Source organism: Mustela nivalis (assembly GCF_964662115.1).
Source record: "Mustela nivalis genome assembly, chromosome: 2".
NCBI lineage: Eukaryota > Metazoa > Chordata > Mammalia > Carnivora > Mustelidae > Mustela > Mustela nivalis.
Window position 1 is genome coordinate 76,497,094 of NC_139021.1, and position 17,748 is coordinate 76,514,841.

The following is a 17,748-nucleotide window of genomic DNA, read 5'->3' on the forward strand; positions in this document are numbered from 1 at the left end:
CCTTTGTGAGACTAATTTGGTTGTTTGGAAATGGTATGGAATTTTTTGTTTGAGATATAAATGTCTGTGATAACTGATTAACATACTGAATAAAATCCAATCATACATACACCATTAAGGAGAATGCCATGGCATAAGAAGAATATGAACTTTAAATGCATGTTTTAGGTGGTTAAAATCCCAGATGCTGTGATATTAGTATTAGATTTATGTAAGACCAAATGTCTATAAGAGCTGAGAATTGCTATCTGTAATCTGGAGGTTTCCAAAACATGGATATATATGTAGACAAAATATATGGTAGATTGGGCCAAATTCCATCAGTGAGCAGGTAAGGGATTTATGCATTTAAGTGCATTTCTGAAAATTTTGTATTGTACTTAATATTGTACTTGTATTATAACAGACAAAAATATTAGAAGTAAATATATGATAGAGTATTATTTAGCCATTAAAAAAAATATAGTTCCTCTACATACAACATGAGTGAACCTTGAAAACATTCAGAATGAAAGAAGCCAGACACACAAAAACCACATAATAAATAATTTCATTTATATGGAAAGATCAGAATAGGCAAATCCATAAAGATAGAAGGTAGAGTAGCTGTTGCCTAGGATTGGGGAGGAAGAAAGGATAGGTGGTAATAGCTAACGGGTCAAGGTTTCTTTTGAAGGTGATGAATATGTTCTGAAATTGACAATGGTGTTGGTTGCCCTATCTGTGAATAAGCTGAAAACAACTGAACTGTATGCTTTAAATGGGTGGTTTGTATGATATATGAATTATATTTCAGTAAACCCTTTAAAAAATGTATGCCCCTTTCAAAGAAAGAGTGAGTACACTGCTAAGACATGAATAACAAGAAAGATGTTACTTAAAATTAGAGTTCAGACAAACACTTTCAAACACAAGCAGTTTTACTGACCAGGCATACTCCTGGTTCCTGAACACAAATGTCTCAGCCGAAACCCTTTTGGTGTTGTTAACATGGCAATTCTTCCCCCACAACTGTAAACCCTTCCCAATATTTTGATGGTACAATAACTGATTCCTTTATGGAACTCTGCATGGACTGTTGACTCAGTTTTCTGAGGCTAGAAATGAATACATAGAGACCCAATATGCTGGACAGGAAATAACTAATCTAAATACTAATAATTTCAGGTAGCACTTAGATCTTATCCTTGACTGCTAAAAATAGATTTCCTGGGAAAGAGTGATTCTCAGAAGAGTTTAGGGCAGGAAAGATTGACTATGATTTTATTCCTGTTAGTAGCACCTAGAAAGCCACAGCAAGCATCAACAAAAAAAGGAATTTGGTATACTTAGCATTGAGTAAGTGCTGAAATCTTCCTTTTTTTTTTAAACAACAAAAATGTGGTTAAAAGATATTTGGGAAGTACCTGGGTGGCTCAGTTGGTTAGGCATCCTACTTTTGGTTTCAGCTTAGGTCATGATCTCAGGATCCTGAGATGGAGCCTCTGGTTGGGCTCTGCGCTTCCAGAGTCTGCTTGAGAGTCTCTCCCTCTCCCTCTCCTCCTCCCCTCACGTGTGCACTCACTCTCTCTCTCTCTCTCTCTCTCAAATAAATAAACAAATTAAATCTTTAAAAAAGATTTTTTCAAGGGTAAAGGAAACATTTTGAACTATTCCTTTTATAAGTCATATAACTATTGGATAATTATTCATTGCTCTCTTTTACTTTAAAAATACTGGAGCTGTCAGTAAACTCACCAACACAGAAGAGATTCAGGGCCTTAACAGCTCTGAAAGATATTATCACTGACCTCAGCAAAGAGCTATAAGGAAATGGGAAGTGCTCTTTCCAATATCCTAAGGAAGCACGACAAAGTAGTTAAGACCATGCACTCTGGATTCCATCTGCCTGGGTGTGAGGTCAGCTTCACTCATTATAAGCTGTGTGACCTTGGGAAAATTAATTTCTCTGTACATCTGGGCTTTCAAACTTGAAAAATGAATAAAATAATACTTTCTTCTTGGGTCGTTTTAAAGATTAAATGAGTTCATATTTGCAAAGCACTCAGAGGAGCTCCAAACATATTGGGAGCTTGTTAAATAAATGTAAATGTTAACACAGAAATAAAACAACAACAAAAAAGCCACATTTCACTCTATTTACATGTTTGGAGGCGTATAATTGATAGCAATTGGAACTTATTTCAAAGCTTGTCTTTCGACTTGCATTCTTAAACTGTGTGAGCATATGTTACTGACTTAGCAATAGTATTATCTGCTCCTGTCACTGAGGCATTTACAAATCTAAGCGGATGGAACGGATATCTACACAGCCTTTTGAGGATAAAGATTCTGCAGGATACCTTGTGGTCTCATGTTACTTTTCACCCTATTGAGTTTTAATTTATCTTTAAGCTGAATGTATTTGATATGAAGGCAGAAAACAGTGATGAACACTGACATGACCAGATAGATTGATGTGCAAACAAAATGGGGATGATGGAAAAGCCATTCTCGAAGTGTTCTGGGCCCCAGGTCTGACCATGGGGACAGCCTCCAAAGACGTTAAAGAGAGAGACTTGTCACCTATCACATATGACGGAGAATATGTTGACAATGAGGATTCAAGACAATACGTGTGTGGCTCCTGGGTGGCTCATTCGGTTAAGCGGCTGCCTTTGGCCCTGGTCGTGATTCCAGCGTCCTGAGATGGAGCCCCACATTGGGCTCCTTGCTCAGCGGGAACCTGCTTCTCCGTCTCCCTCTGCCTGCCACTCCCCCTTCTTGTTCTCTCTCTCTGTCAAAACAAATAAATCTTAAAAAAAAAAAAAAAAAAAAGACAGCATATGTGTAAAAATATCTCCAAAGAGAGATAGGTAATGTGAGTTTTAAAGATCTCTTCAGGTTTAGAGATTAGAATTTGTCTACCAGTTTTAAAAAAGAAGCCCTTAAAAAAAATCTATCTATCTCTATGCATGTATGTATAATGTATGTATATATCTATCTACCTATTATTTAATAGTTATCATGAGCATAAGGATCTATTTGCCAGCAAATAACTAATGCCAAAAATTGAAAAAGAACCTTAAGTTGCATATTCATTATTATTAACCTCAGAACTGAGGAATCCACTAAAACAAAATAACTTGTAGTAACTATAGATTTAAGAGTGCCTCCAAATGGTCATGTAAATATTATGAGATTGAGGAATGTTTAATGATCCAAGAAAAACATCTATAACATCCCATCCAGGCTTCTATGCAAATCACGTGACGATTTAACAGTATGCTAAAAACGTGACACAATACCTAAAAACATTCTGGGAGAAAACCCATAATTCCACATCTGTTTTTTGCCTCTTACATCTTATCCTTGACTGCTTATTTAAATCACAAATTCTTTTCCATGTTTTAATATAAAACTTTATATAAAATTATCATAGTTATTGCTATCTATCTACTGATCATGTTGATGTACTATAAATTGTTATACTATCTTGAACAGGATTTGCATAGACATACCTAGTTTTGCTATCATATATAACAGCGAAAAGAGTATCATGCAGACAGCTCTTTGTTTCTATTGAATTATTTTCTCAGGAGAAATTCCACTGAGTGAACTTACAGGGCCAAAGGTACAGACATTTTAATGGGCTTTGCAATAAAGAATGTCTTTACCAGTAAGTTGGTAAAAATTTACTTCAATGTTATGTGTTAATTTTTTTTTAAAGTTGTTAAAGTAGTGTAAGTTTAATTTGCACATATCAAGTTACTATTGAAAATAATCACATTTTACACCTTTGTGTACCATTTGGATTTTCTCCTTTGTGATTACATTTGTTTATATTCCTCATTAACTTAATGATTCGATTTCATTGTTTTTATTATTTATTTAAATGACTTCCCCATATGTTATTGATAATGAGCCTTTGCTTATCATATGTGATATGAATATGACTTTTAGTTACTTGTTTCATTTCAACTTTTGTAAGATTTCATGTTCAGATGTTTGGTAATTAAATAAATAAAATATAATACTGTAGAATGAGATTAACTGGTTATAGAGATTCTTTCAATCAGAAATATTTTATCTATATTCTCCAGTGGAAAAAGGAAGTGCTGTATTTTAGGTTGTAGCATTTAATTTCATATATATGTTTCTTCTTTAAATCTGTGGTGTTACGTTTCCAGAATGGAAATCTGATTTAAAAATATGTACAGGGTAGGGTTTGGAATTTAATTGGGCATAATTTTATATTTTCACCAGAAACTGTTTTGCTGTTCTCCTTAATGGGAGTAAAGTAACTAAGCTAGTAAAGGCCCTCTCAAATAACACATACATGCAGAAGAATGAATGCACAGGGAGACTTACGGTCTTGGAGTGGATTGACTTTCCCTTTCCCTGCACCTCGGTACTCTCCCAAATTCCAAACAAATAACATCTGCATCAGAAATAACTTGGAAACATGTTGTTTGGATAGGTTTTCTTTACCAAATGGTATGAAACAAAATTAAGACATAGCCTCAGTAAATTACATTCAAGGTTTAAAAATTATGCACTTTGTGTTTTGTAAAACTAAAGTCGAGAAAATATATACAGTTTACTCAACAACTCTGAATGAATAGCTTCTCTGTGTTAGGTAGAGCCATAGGCATTAGGGATATGAGGTAATTAAGGAGTCAAAGCCACAGCGTTCAGGAGCATGCTACTGGCCTTTCACTTGCTCCTTCAATCATTGTTTCACTCTGATAATTCTGAAATTTTTCATGAAAATATGAAATTTATTCAGTCAGCCAAATGCTCTCAAGAGGCATGAGTAGGAACGAATTCTAGGGAACCAGAATGAGGAAAATAAATACATATTAAGTAAACATTTAGTCCTCAGAATAAAAATTCATGATTGAGTGTCTTATGAAGATGGTGGAAAAGACATTTTTCATTCAGGAAATGGATGTCAGGTATGGGATTAAAGACCTAAGAGTTCAACAGCCCACCAGGATAGAGACCTTGGCCTCTGAAGGACCAACTGGGATAGGACAGGGAGAGGCACAGAGCAATTATAGTAGGAACATCAGTAATAGCAATATATTCCTATGGGAATCTTTGGCTGGTGATCAGAAAGCAAGTGAGTGATCAGACTGGCACTTGGTAATCTTCCCCCCCAGGGGAGCAAGTACACTTGTGATGGTGGGTGAGACAGAACTGGGGGCAGAAAGACTATCAACTCTCTGGGAAGTCACTGGCCGTCCTTCCGGTAGAAATGATGAGCAAAAGAACCAAGGGCAGGGGCAGTGCTCACAGAGAGGAGGGACTAACATCATCCCATGGCTTGATCTTGGCTACTGCTCTTGACACGTCATCTCCTCCACGGATTCGATTTTGTTCCTCTCCCCATACTGTCCACAGTTTCTCTTTGGATTCTACCCTGAAGTTTAAGTTGATGTTCTGACAATTTGCAAGAGCCCCACTAGGGGCTGTGGAGAGATCAGGGCCACAGGAACCCCCTCTTTGCCTTCCACACTCCCTTTCCTGCTCATCCAGGGGGCCAGTGAGGGAAGCCCAAGACAAGAAGCTGCTGTGCAGAGACAGCAGCACTGACCCAGGGTGGAAGCTGGAGCTCCGGTACTGGGGACAGTTGTGGCACGTGGTCCCACAGGGAATCCCAGGTGGTTGTCTTCTTGCCAAATTCTGCTATTTTTGTTGTTGTTGTTGTTGGTTTCTTTCTGTCAGGCTTGTATGTAGTCCCTGTAGATGTTTACGACTGGGATTTCATGTTTTCTAGTTCCAAGCTCTACTCTCAGGTGAGACAATACAGTTAGGATTCATCAGCAAAGCAGAGCTGTATCCATGGGTTAATCATTCAAATACTTTCCTCTCCCTTTGCCAGAGAGCTGCTGCCTTCGAATCCCAGGACTTCCCTCCATAATCCTGCCCACTTCCATTGTCCTCTCCTGCATCCTTCTAGATCTTTCTGCACCGCCAGCACGATGACAAGGGGTCTTCCCCCTTCCCCCTGAAACCCCTGGTTCAACAGGCCTCCAGGGTATTGCCCCATCTCAAACCGCTTTATCCCTTTGCCAACTTGTTGCCCATACAACACAGGCTGTTAAATACTGCAACCATCACCCTCCTTTTCAGGAATAAGACCGACGTCTCAGCACATGCTAGGCGACTGCTACAGCAGTTGCTCCCATGTCACCACATTAAAAATTGCAATTCTAATAGTTGTAAACACATTTATATGAAATAAGTGGAAAATATAGAAAGCCCATATAACCAGACAATAATAAATAATTTCACAGCTGTGAAACAATTTCAGGGTATATTCCATTTTAATATAAAAAAGATAAAATATTGGAAATCTTATCTCACAGGTGTATTACCCAGGAAAAGTCAGAGATGAGCAACTAATCCTTTTATTGCTGGAAGGCTGACTTCTATAATCAGGACCATACATGCTGGTGGACAGTTTTGAATATGTCAACGAATTAATTTATAACTGATGAGTACTTTTAGGTGGCAACATCTATTTTATTTATATTTCTCCTTACTGTATGTTTTTGGGTGCCAATTCAGGCCCTTATTGAATAAATACTGTAACTTTGTCACTCATTTGATATGGAGAAACGACTTTTTGATTCCATGGTATTCTGGATTATAAAATGTTTGAATATTATGCTATCATTCCAGAAAATGGTTTAGCAATTTACTATGAATAATTTTTAAAAGGAGGGAGATCTGTCCAGATATGAAAAATTGTAGAAAAATGCTACAGAATTAAAACAAAAAAAGAACAGGCATCTAGTGTATAATAGTTTAGAATCTAGTGTATAATAATAAAGTAGTTGTGTACCTTAAAATAGATTGAAAATTTTTAAGATAATTTACCTCTATATTTTTTTAAAAACAATCATTTAAACATATATATCTGCCACAGTTTGATATGTAACCTCTAGGAGATTAAAGAATGACCAGAAAATAGGAAAAGACTGATAAGCATCTATTGACATTTGGCAATATATAGAAACCAAGAATAATCAGATTCCCTGCTATATCTGCCAAAAAAAAAAAAAATTCCTAAATTTTGAGGCCCAACCTTTTTCTATTTTTTATCAAGGACAGAATTTGCCTTTAATTGAACTAGAACCCTAAACAAGCTTTGATTTTTTTATTCTAGTGTTTCATCTTTCTAGAAAGTTGTATTTTAAATATGCTCTAAAACACTTTTTTAGGACTTACATATGCAGATCAAAGAACAATAATTCATACATTGTACAAGTGAGGAGAGACCGCTACATTGGTGGCCCCAAATGAGCCATGGCTCCTGGTATTGTCACTTTTTTATAGCCGCCCCCCTTCACTCAGCTTGGGCTTGGTCATATGACTGCTATAGTCAGCATTACTCAAGTCGATACCTGATAAATGCCTACATGTTGGGTTTCTCTTGGAACCTCAGTGCCTTGCTATAAGAAAGCCTGTGCAGTTTCTGCAAAAAGACAGGATGGAAGAGGAGGAAGAGGCTGTGGAGGAGACTGTGGTCCAACAGCCAGCACCAGACATATGCATGAGGTTTTCTTGGATATTCTAAGCTCAGCAGAGCTCCTGGTTGAAAGGATCATAGGAATGAACCTGTAGCATATGATGTGGACCAGAAGAACTCCTCAGCTAAACCCTGCCCAAGCTCCTGACCCACAGAAACTCTAAGCCATACATTTATAGTGCTCAAAGTCATTCCATTCTGAAGTGGTCTGTTATGCAGCAGTAGATAAGGGAGAGTAAGGATTTTTCAACTTTCTTTCTAGAAATAATTCCAAGGTACGTTCTTCACTGAAACACACCTCTTCTATTTCTGTTGTCTATTTATTCACTATTGAGCCTGTATCTTTTTTTTCTGACTCTACCTCTAACCAGTTGGACAGAAGGACTGAGATGGATAGTTGGTTTGTATAAAAAGTGTGATTGAGAATGGCTTTATTACACATTGACTTAACATGCCAAGTCCTTGCTGGATCTCAAAAGAACATCATTCTTGATGATGGTATATATCTTAAGTTAATGTCAGTCCACATGGAATCAAACTGTAGGTGGGACAATCTGGTAGAAGAAACAAACAGATTCCCGGCACATACACCTTGTGTGGTCCATTCAAGCCATTTCTTCTCTCTGCTCCTTTCTATGGAATTATATCAAGACACCAAATGTTAGGCACTACAATGTAGAAAACTCTTTGGAGGGATTTGTTTTCTTAAGGATTTATTATGTGAAATATGAGGCTTACCAGAGTGAGCAAGCCATTGAGTGTGTTTGCATCCTTCTTCCTCTGGAACTATTAGTTAAAGAATGCTTTCGATGTAGAAGTAGTAGCAGAAGTGTAAGTAGAGAATGTACAAGTCTACTTCTGGGGGACAGCGATGCTATTTCCTTCAATGGTATGTATGGTTAGAACTACAGCAACTAACTAGTTCTAAAACATAGTGGATACCAGGAGGAAAAGATGTAGCCTCATTAAGTAGAGCTGATGTTAGCATACTCGCTGTTACTTCCATTGTTTAAAGGATGCTCTCCATGTGCTTATTTAAGGCTTTATCTACCAGATGGTTGTGAGCAGAGGTTTACTTACAAAATGCCAACGAAAGAGAGTCTAGATCAGATGATACAAATATGTTACTTACCGAGAGGAGTATCTGGACAGCACTGTGGATGACCTCTAGGTACTGGAAATCAACAATGCAGCCTGTGACGGAGACGTACGTGTAGTCGTCCATCATGCCGTGGGCCGATGGAGGCAGCACTCTTCGGACACAGCCGGGCCCATGTTCCCGCCACCATGACCGGTGTACAGAAATGTTGAATGTCATCAGATCTGTATCCTGGGTGGGCAAAAGACAGAAGAGCAAAAGGAGACAATGCCACTATATCACATCTTTGATTTTCAACCTTAGGAAGAAATCAGGGATAACTGGGTGACGGGCATGAAGGAGGGCACATGAGCACTGGGTGTTGTATGCAACTGATGAATTATTGAACGTGACATCTGAAACTAATGATGTTCTGTATGCCAGCTAATTGAATTTAAATTAAAAAAAAGTAAAAAAAAAAAGTTAAAAAAAAAAGAAGAGGAAGAATTCCAGATGAACAAAATTGTTTAAATTTCAAGTGAAAAATAACAAAAGACAGAACCACAAATGACTGTGTATGCCATATGCCCAAACTATTGGATTACAATTGTTTAATATAGAGATACAGTCCTTAGAAAAGTAACATTTTAAGGTTAGCCCACAAAAAAATCCAGAGACAAGACCCATACATTCGTTCATTTTAAAAATTATTTTGTTCCGTTTGAAACCTTTCTGCATTTTCTTGTTCTTCATCATCAGTATCACCATCGTGGGCTAACATTTAATGAGTGCTTTTTTGCATGCTAGACATTGTTCTAAGCATTTTTCATACTTGTATCTCCTTTAATATTCGTGCAGGTACTATTACCAACCCAGTTTATAATAAGCTGAATAACAGTCCTCCCAAAAGACATTCATATCCTACTCCCTGGAACCTGTGAATTTTCCCTTCTTTTGGATGATCTGAGTGGGCCCTAAATGTAATCACTTGTATCCTTGCAAGAGGGAGTCCGAGGGAGATCAGACACCAGGAAGAACAGGAGAAGGCAGTGTGAGCATGCAGGCAGAAGGAGGAGTAACACGGGCACAAGCCCAGGAAAGGTGGAAGAGATAAGGAAGGATTCTCTCCTAGAGCTCCAGAAGGAACACGGCCCTGTCAGCATCTTGAATTCAGACCCACGAAACTGATTTCAGAATTCTGGCCTCCAGAACCGTGCGAGTAAGTTTCTGTTTGTAGTATCTTGTTATAGACCCGCCATGAGAAACTAAGACAGATTGGGCAATAGATTGCCCAATCTAATGAATAAATTAAATAAATTGCTTCTTTAATGAGAGACCCCCAGACCTGATCCTATGCAGTCTGTACTTCCAGCTATGAAGTCTGTGCTATCCCTTTACCTACTCTGTTCTCCCTCAAATCCCTATAATTCCTCAAACCCTAAAAAGAGAGCTGGGTGCTTCCTCTTCCATTTTTTTCCAGAAAATACCTCTGACAGCCAGAGTGAAAGAACAAAGAAGGCAATCTTTGACATTTACATATCAAAATAAGCTGTCTAAGCTTTTAGCAGAGACAACAGCCCAGGTGTTTAATCCTCAAAGGAGGCTTTTTAGTATTTTGGGGGAATGTCAGCCTTGAACAACTAAGAGCATACAGTTTTTGCCATAACAATAGATTAGAAAAAATACAGGAGGAGCCAGGATCAAATAACCTAAAAGTTACAGCTGGACTGTGGAGCCAGAAGGAGCAAGCATGAGGATGGGGAGCAACCCGCCTCCCCCAACACCCAGGACCAGGACACCGCACCTGCAGGGAAGCCCCAGGAGCGGGAGGGTGTCTGCTTTTGTTGATCTCCCAGCCACCACCACGAGGAAGCTCCGGAACTCACTAGTGCCGCGGGGACATGATGGTCTTTGCTCAGAAGCCCAGGGGCTGCCCCATGACTGCACATTACAAACGCTGCTCATCCCCACCTCAGTGGGATAAGGACAGTCCCTACCTCAATGGCATAGGACAATTCTAAGGACAGTCCCGACCTCAGTGGCATAGGACAATTCTAAGGACAGTCCCGACCTCAGTGGCATAGGACAATTCTAAGGACAGTCCCGACCTCAGTGGCATAGGACAATTCTAAGGGCCAGAAATTGATTTTGGAACTAGTGTGAAATGGAAAGCTCTTAAACTTATATGTGGTGGGGGCTGGAAGCAAACAGTGTGAGACTTCCCGGAGCAAGGACTCCCTGTTATTCACCGCTGTCTGTGAACGTGAATCATGACGTAAGAAATATGTTCCGTTCATGCGAGTAGGAAAAGTTACTCTGCAGTTTTAGATTTCCCTCAATTTAAATGGAGACAAGGCAGGGGACCCCACACAGGTCCCCTGAACGCTGACCACAAAACCCAACATTCCTTGGTAGCGGAAACTCTATACCTCTTCTTTTTTTTTCTTTAATTTATTTATTAGACGGAGGGACAGACAGTGAGAGAGGGAACACAAGCAAGGGGAGTGAGAGAGGGAGAAGCAGGCTTCCCGCTGAGCAGGGAGCACATTGTGGGGCTGAATCCCAGGACGCTGGGATCATGACCTGAGCCGAAGGCAGATCCTTAAGGACTGAGCCACCAGGGCCCTTCAATACCTCTTGAGTAGCATACCTTGCAGGAATGAGGAAGCAGGGTGCTCACCGGAAGAGGGACTCCACTGTGAAGACTGGTGAAGACCAAACCAACCAGTCTGTGCCAAGGCAGACCCCAGAGCTGACCTTTCACCTACTTTCCCCTCCTTCCCGCTTTATAATGTTATAAACATGCTAATTAGACACATAATACATGAAGAAGCATGACATGCAGGGGCGCAGGTGCCAAGAAATTCCCATCTCTCCATGCGTGAACATCAGTCCTTTACTGCCTCAGCTCCTTTACAACGTTTGCGGGCCTTTGTTCTGAAATCCAGTCTGAAAGACCCTTTCCTTTCTGCTACCTCCCTTGTGCTGGGGCATAAGGCCCAATAAAAAGCCTTTTCTGGAACTTCTGCATGGCTTCAGTCAATTTCTATTGCTTGGAGAGCCCTAGGACCCTGGTGGGTTAAAAAAAAACTACTATTATAAGTATGCCTCCGATTAGATCGCTATTAAAACATTTTACATCTTTTTTTCTTTTCTTTTTTGGGTTGTTGGTTTGTTACACCTATCATTCAGTTACCTTCACAGTTACAGCACTTTATTGATAATAAAACATTTTACATCTTTTTTTTCCCCCCTTGGTTCTCGGTTTGCTACATGTATCATTTGCAGTGCCCTCTGAAGGGAAAATATTATAGAAAAATAATTGCTTTAGCTAGTGAATTCGGTTTAATACAAGGCAATTTACCTGCAGCAAAACTGCACACTGACTGCTCCCTTTCCTGACCATCAGATTTAATCTCTTACAGTTAGTCCTGATCACAACCGAAAAACTATTATTTCCGTTTTAATAGAATTCATTAGGTTCAGGATGAACTGGCGTGATCTCAAAAGTCATAGCAATTTCTACTCTTTAAGTATTCTTAACCAGTGGCCTTTTCTATTGCTGGACTCTAAATTCCTTTCAATATGACTTGGACTAAAATTTATATTACACAAATAAAACAAAAGTGAATTTATGAACTCATGATACATATTTGTTACACTCATAAAATCTCTCTGTGTAGTTCTCACTTAATTTGTTGGCACTATAAATATTTATAAACTGTACTGTTTTTTGCAATGGCTGTATTAAAATTAGAATGGGAACATCAGTAGTATCAAAGTATACTGAAAGTTCAAACTTCTAACTTCGATTTGGTATAAAATTGTATTGCAAGTTTGTGTCTGATTTCAAGCCCCTTCAGTGGCTAGATTTCAAACATTTGAAAAAAACCCTTAACACATGATTAGTCAATTTCCTATATGAGGCACATCGGAGGAAATGCAGCACAGAAAACTATAATAGTGTTCTTTATAAAGAAAAATAAATAAATACAGAAGATCACTTGGTTTGTTGAAGCTTTTTGTTACCACACCAAAACCTGTAGTTTTGAAATACATGGGTTAATGCTAAATGGCTGATCAACAAAGGAACCTTTAAAATAATTTTAAGTAGCTCAAATATCATTTCTCTTTCAGTTCTTGGAGTTAGAATATTATGTGATGATATAAACCCATTGTGGTTAAGAAAATTGGCCACTGGTATCTTTGTCATTTTCTTTATAATTTAAAAGATATAAACAATAATATCTGTTTTTATGCAAGTGTAAGTGATTACCAAAGGACTGTTTTGGGGAACAAAGAAGAAAGAAGAAAGCAAGGAGGGGGAAGAAAAACATGAAATCAAAGCAGAAGGGCTTGCAAGGCAGGAGGACAGCCTGGAGAGAGACAGCATGTCAAGCCAAACAGAAGGCAGAATCAGGGAAGGAGGTAAGGCCAGAAACTCAAAGCCTGGTAAAAAAGGACTAATGAATTTGATGACTGGTTGGGCGGGGGTGGGAGGGTAGTTTTCCATAAAGTGCAATACCACAAGAGTATTAGGAGTGAAAAACTGGATGACAAGGAATAGAGGGGACTGAGAAGAGAGAATTTGGTGTATTTTTTCCTGAAGTGTGCAAGTAAAGGTAGTGAGAACATAGGACGGTAGCTTCAAGGGGGAGCAAGGAGAACGTGAGTCAATGCACGGAGAACCACTGGTTAGCTCTATCTGCTCACACTCACAAAGCTGTGACTTAGAAGAAAATGATTCCAGAATAGCTGCTTTCCCCTAATATCTATTTAAGCAAAATTAAATGCTTAAAAGTTCTTTCCTTTCTCTAGTGTGAATTCCAAACTTGTTTCCATTTTCTTCTTGAATTAAACAAGAAGAAATTTCTAGAATTCTTTGAAATGTTGTTCATGAACTGTGTAGGTGGACATACTTGCTTACATCCCATTCACAAGAAGTGTACCACACTCAGCTCAATAGTCACTTCTTTTATAGTATACCGCTATATAATTTCTTACTAATCAAGGAGCTAGTCTTTGTCTTTTCTTCTATGTACTTTCAATCATCTGCTTTGCGGGGGGTATGTGTCTAATTCAACTTTAGCTAATCCTTTCTACTTCTAGAAATGGATTCTTGACTGCTAATATTCTTTGTTTTTCCCCCTGTTTCCTTAGTTGTGGCTTAAAGAGTCATCGAATCCACGTTTATGCAGTATTCTATTTTCTTTGTCTTTTTATTCTCTCTTATCCTGAGCCAGCCTCTCTGAAAGTGAACACACATTTAATGAAATAGATCTTGCTCAATTTTAAAGAGTTAGCATGGGTTTATATTTATATAACAGAATTCATGTCAGTTGAAACTACTTTTGAAATACTTGTTCATCTTAGAATATGAATTAGACAAGTTAAAACAACTTTCTCACACTTTTAATTTTTTTTCACTAAACACTAAACATTTCAGAGGGTACTGTACATCCACAGAATAAACACAGTGCTTGGTAGCGAGGTATAAGTGTTTAGAGCACATCATACAAAGATTTGGAACCAGTTCAAACATATCAACAATTATGTTATTTTCTTTAGAGAAAGGTTTAAAAGGTATTCAAGCTTCCATTGGGAAGCATTCATCATTTGCTGCTGCTTTCTTAGAGAATCCTTGTGCAATCCATGAACAAGTCATAATCACTTAGGTTTATGCCACTGGTTCTGGAGATAAAGAGCAGTCTGCACCTATAAATGCAGAGAACAAAGTGGTGGTTGCCAGAGGGTGGGGGTGGAGGGGTGGGAAAAATGGGTGAAGGGAGGTGGGAGGTACAGGCTTCCAGTTATGAAATGAATTAAGCCACAGGATTAAAAGACATAATATAAGAAATACAGTCAGTGATATTGTAATAGTATTGTATGGTGACAACTAGTAGCTACACGTGCGGTGAGCACAGCATAATGTATAAATTTGTCTAATCACTCTGTTGTGCACCTGAAATAAGGTAACAATGTAGCAACTACACTCAAATTTTAAAAGCTAAAAGAAAAAAGCAGTCTTCCAAGGAAGTGGCCATTGATCACTTTGCCTTCCTGTATCCCATCTCTATAAGAAGGTATTGCTAGGATTTTTCAATTCTGTATCTTTGGTCACAGGCCAAAAGCTGAACAAAAAGTAATTAAGCCTTTTGTACTCATTCTGGGGCTTAATTCTCTGGATTGAACCATTACAGGAAGCAATGACGTCTCCTCGATCCAGCCAACAGGTATTTCCGGAGTAGCTACAATGAGTTACGCATTAGGATGTAAGACTGAAGAAAGGCGGTCTTATCCTGCCCTCATGGAACATACATGCTAGTGGAGAAGCGAGATAATAAAGTAAACAAATCAGTAGGCAAAAATAAGTATACATTTTAAAAACTGGTATGAAGGAGATGATGTGCTGGAGAGTGGCTGGGGTGTGGAATGGAGTTACTTACTACCAGATGGCCAGAGACAGAAGGCATGAACAGACACTTTTCCAGTGAAGACATACAAATGGCTAACAGACTCATGGAAAAATGTTCATCATTGTTAGCCATCAGGGAAATTCAGATCAAAACTACACTGAGATACCACCTTATACCAGTTAGAATGGCCAAAATTAACAGCACAGGAAACAACAAATGTTGGAGAGGATGTGGAGAAAAGGGAACCCTTTTGCACTCTTGGTAGGAATGCAAGCTGGTGCAGCCACTTTGGAAAACAGTGTGGAGATGCCTCAAAAAATTAAAAACAGAGCTACCCTCTGACCCTGCAATTGCACTATTGGGTATTTACCCCAAAGATACAGATGCAGCAAAAAGAAGGGCCATCTGTACCCCAATGTTCATAGCATCAATGGCCACAGTTGCCAAACTGTGGAAAGAACCAAGATGCCCTTCAACAGACGAATGGATAAGGAGGATGTGGTCCATATACACTGTGGAGTATTATGCCTCCATCAGAAAGGATGAATATTCAACTTTTGTGTCAACATGGACAGGACTGGAGGAGATTATGCTGAGCGAAATAGGTCAAGCAGAGAAAGTCAAGTATCATATGGTTTCACTTACTTATGAAGCATAAGGAATAACATGGAGGACATTAGGAGAAGGAAAAGAAAAGTGAAGGAGGGAAATTGGAGGGGGAGATGAATTATGAGAGACGATGGACTCTGAGAAACAGGGTTTTGGAGGGGATGGAAGTAGGGGGATGGGTGAGCCTGGTGGTAGCTATTAAGGAGGGCACATACTGCATGGAGCACTCGATATTATACATAAACAATGAATCCTGGAACACTATCAAAAACTAATGATGTATGGTGACTGACATAACACAATAAAAACAAAAACAAGACGGTCAGAGAAAGCTTCTTTGATAGTGGATATTTGGGCTCAGACATATTAGATGAGTCTTGCAAAGATCACGTGATGGCAAAATAGTTTCAGAACTCCAGGTGCTGACTGAAGGATCCTACAGCTAGAGGGAAGCTGAGCTGAGGATAAAAGTGGTATTGTAGTGTGTGTGTGTGTGTGTGTGTGTGTGTGTGTGTGTGTGTGACAGAGAGAGAGAGTGATCTCTGTCCACGGAAATGGCCTAGACACAGTGTCACTCCAGTAGCAACAAACACCTCTGGTTTACACTCCCCTGTAATAAGAACTAAGCTTGTCCTCTGGAGAAATGCTAAATCCAGTGTTGGTACACGGAAGGAACAAGGAGAGTGTGAAATGTATTTTGCGCTAAAAAACAAGACAGTTTTCCAAAAATTGATAAATCATGTTAAAAGGATGTAGGAACCAATATAATGAGTCTGTCTGGCTGAAGTTGTAATGATTTGAGCACTAGAAAGAACCCAGACGGAGGCTTACCAAACACAACGAATCAATGAAAATCTATGACTCCATAATGATCAAAAAGGAAAGGCAGAAAAACTCATTGTTAATATTTAAAGTGGCTACTTAAACAAGACCTCTTGTGCTTTCTGCTCACTTTTGCTGTTAACTGCTGTGAAAAAATGTTTTGTTAATTATAAAAAAAATCGTACTTGAGAAATGAGTAATTACAGAGAAAGAATTAAGCATTTATTTTGCCTTTTTCCAGTAGGAATTCTATATCAAGTTAGCCAAGTTGATGAAATAAAGCTTTACATTACTGATGTCTGTGAGGCAATAAATATAGGAGAAATAAAGTAATTTAAAGACTTTTTGCCAATTTTAATGAAAGTGACTCTTATAAGGATTAGCAAAGGGTTATTTTAAAAATTAAGTACATAGTTAATCCATGTAGTGCCTAAGAAGATAATACAGGTTTCCTTTTAGTGTCAAGCAACACTTAGAGAACAATAATAACAATAAATACATCACATTTCAGAACTTATGAATTGTACATAAAGTGATATTTAGGGAAAAATTTATAGCATTAAATGTTTATGATAGAAGAGAAGAGAGGTTGAAAATACATAAGCTAAGCATTCAGATTAATAGTTTTAAAAGAATAGCAAGTTAAAATGTTAGAAGAAAAGATGAACAAATATAGATTTAATTAACAAACATTTGTTATGTGCCTATGCTATTCTGGGATCTGGATTAATCCATGAATAAAATAGACAAAAATTCCTGCTCCATTGGAGCTAACTAACATTCATGTATGGGAAGACAGACCATAAATGTAACAAAAAATAAAGTACATTTCATGTTTGAAGATGACCGATATTTAAAAAGAGTAGAATAAGCACACAGAACTATCTAATAGTAGAAGGTAATTAAAAAGAAGTCAAAGATCCAATAGAAAGGAGCAACAAAGCACAAATTAGATTCTTTAAAAATCTGTAGTAAAATTAACAGCATCCTGGGAAGAGTGATCAGGCTTGGTATGACTCCCCCTTGTCCAGACGTGGCTTGGTGGCCACACACGAGCAGGATAACCACCAGTCTTTAACGGAATTATGTGGCAACACTGAGAAGTTTAACAAGGTAATGCCTCTCAATTCTGCAATTTACCTTCTTCCTTTAACGTAGCTCATGTATCTACCTCTCTATATGGGTGTTCTTAGCAGTGTTGTCTGCAACAGCTAAAAGTTGAGAACCACCTAGTCTGTCAGAAATTAATAAATTGGTATTCATGCAATCACAGGCTATGTGAAGTGGAAATAAATTAAGTAAGC

The 17,748-nt window shown here is 38.4% G+C and overlaps 1 protein-coding gene across 3 annotated transcripts in view; it reads right to left on the reverse strand.

The window, feature by feature from the left end:
* NKAIN3 (sodium/potassium transporting ATPase interacting 3) overlaps positions 1-17,748 on the reverse strand; it is a 622,933-nt gene that overhangs the window by 127,967 nt on the left and 477,218 nt on the right. For all 3 annotated transcript variants that reach the window (XM_082721220.1, XM_082721219.1, XM_082721218.1), the window contains exon 4: positions 8,652-8,849. In XM_082721220.1, the coding sequence (XP_082577346.1) occupies positions 8,652-8,849 (198 nt within the window). The remainder of the gene's footprint in view (positions 1-8,651; positions 8,850-17,748) is intronic.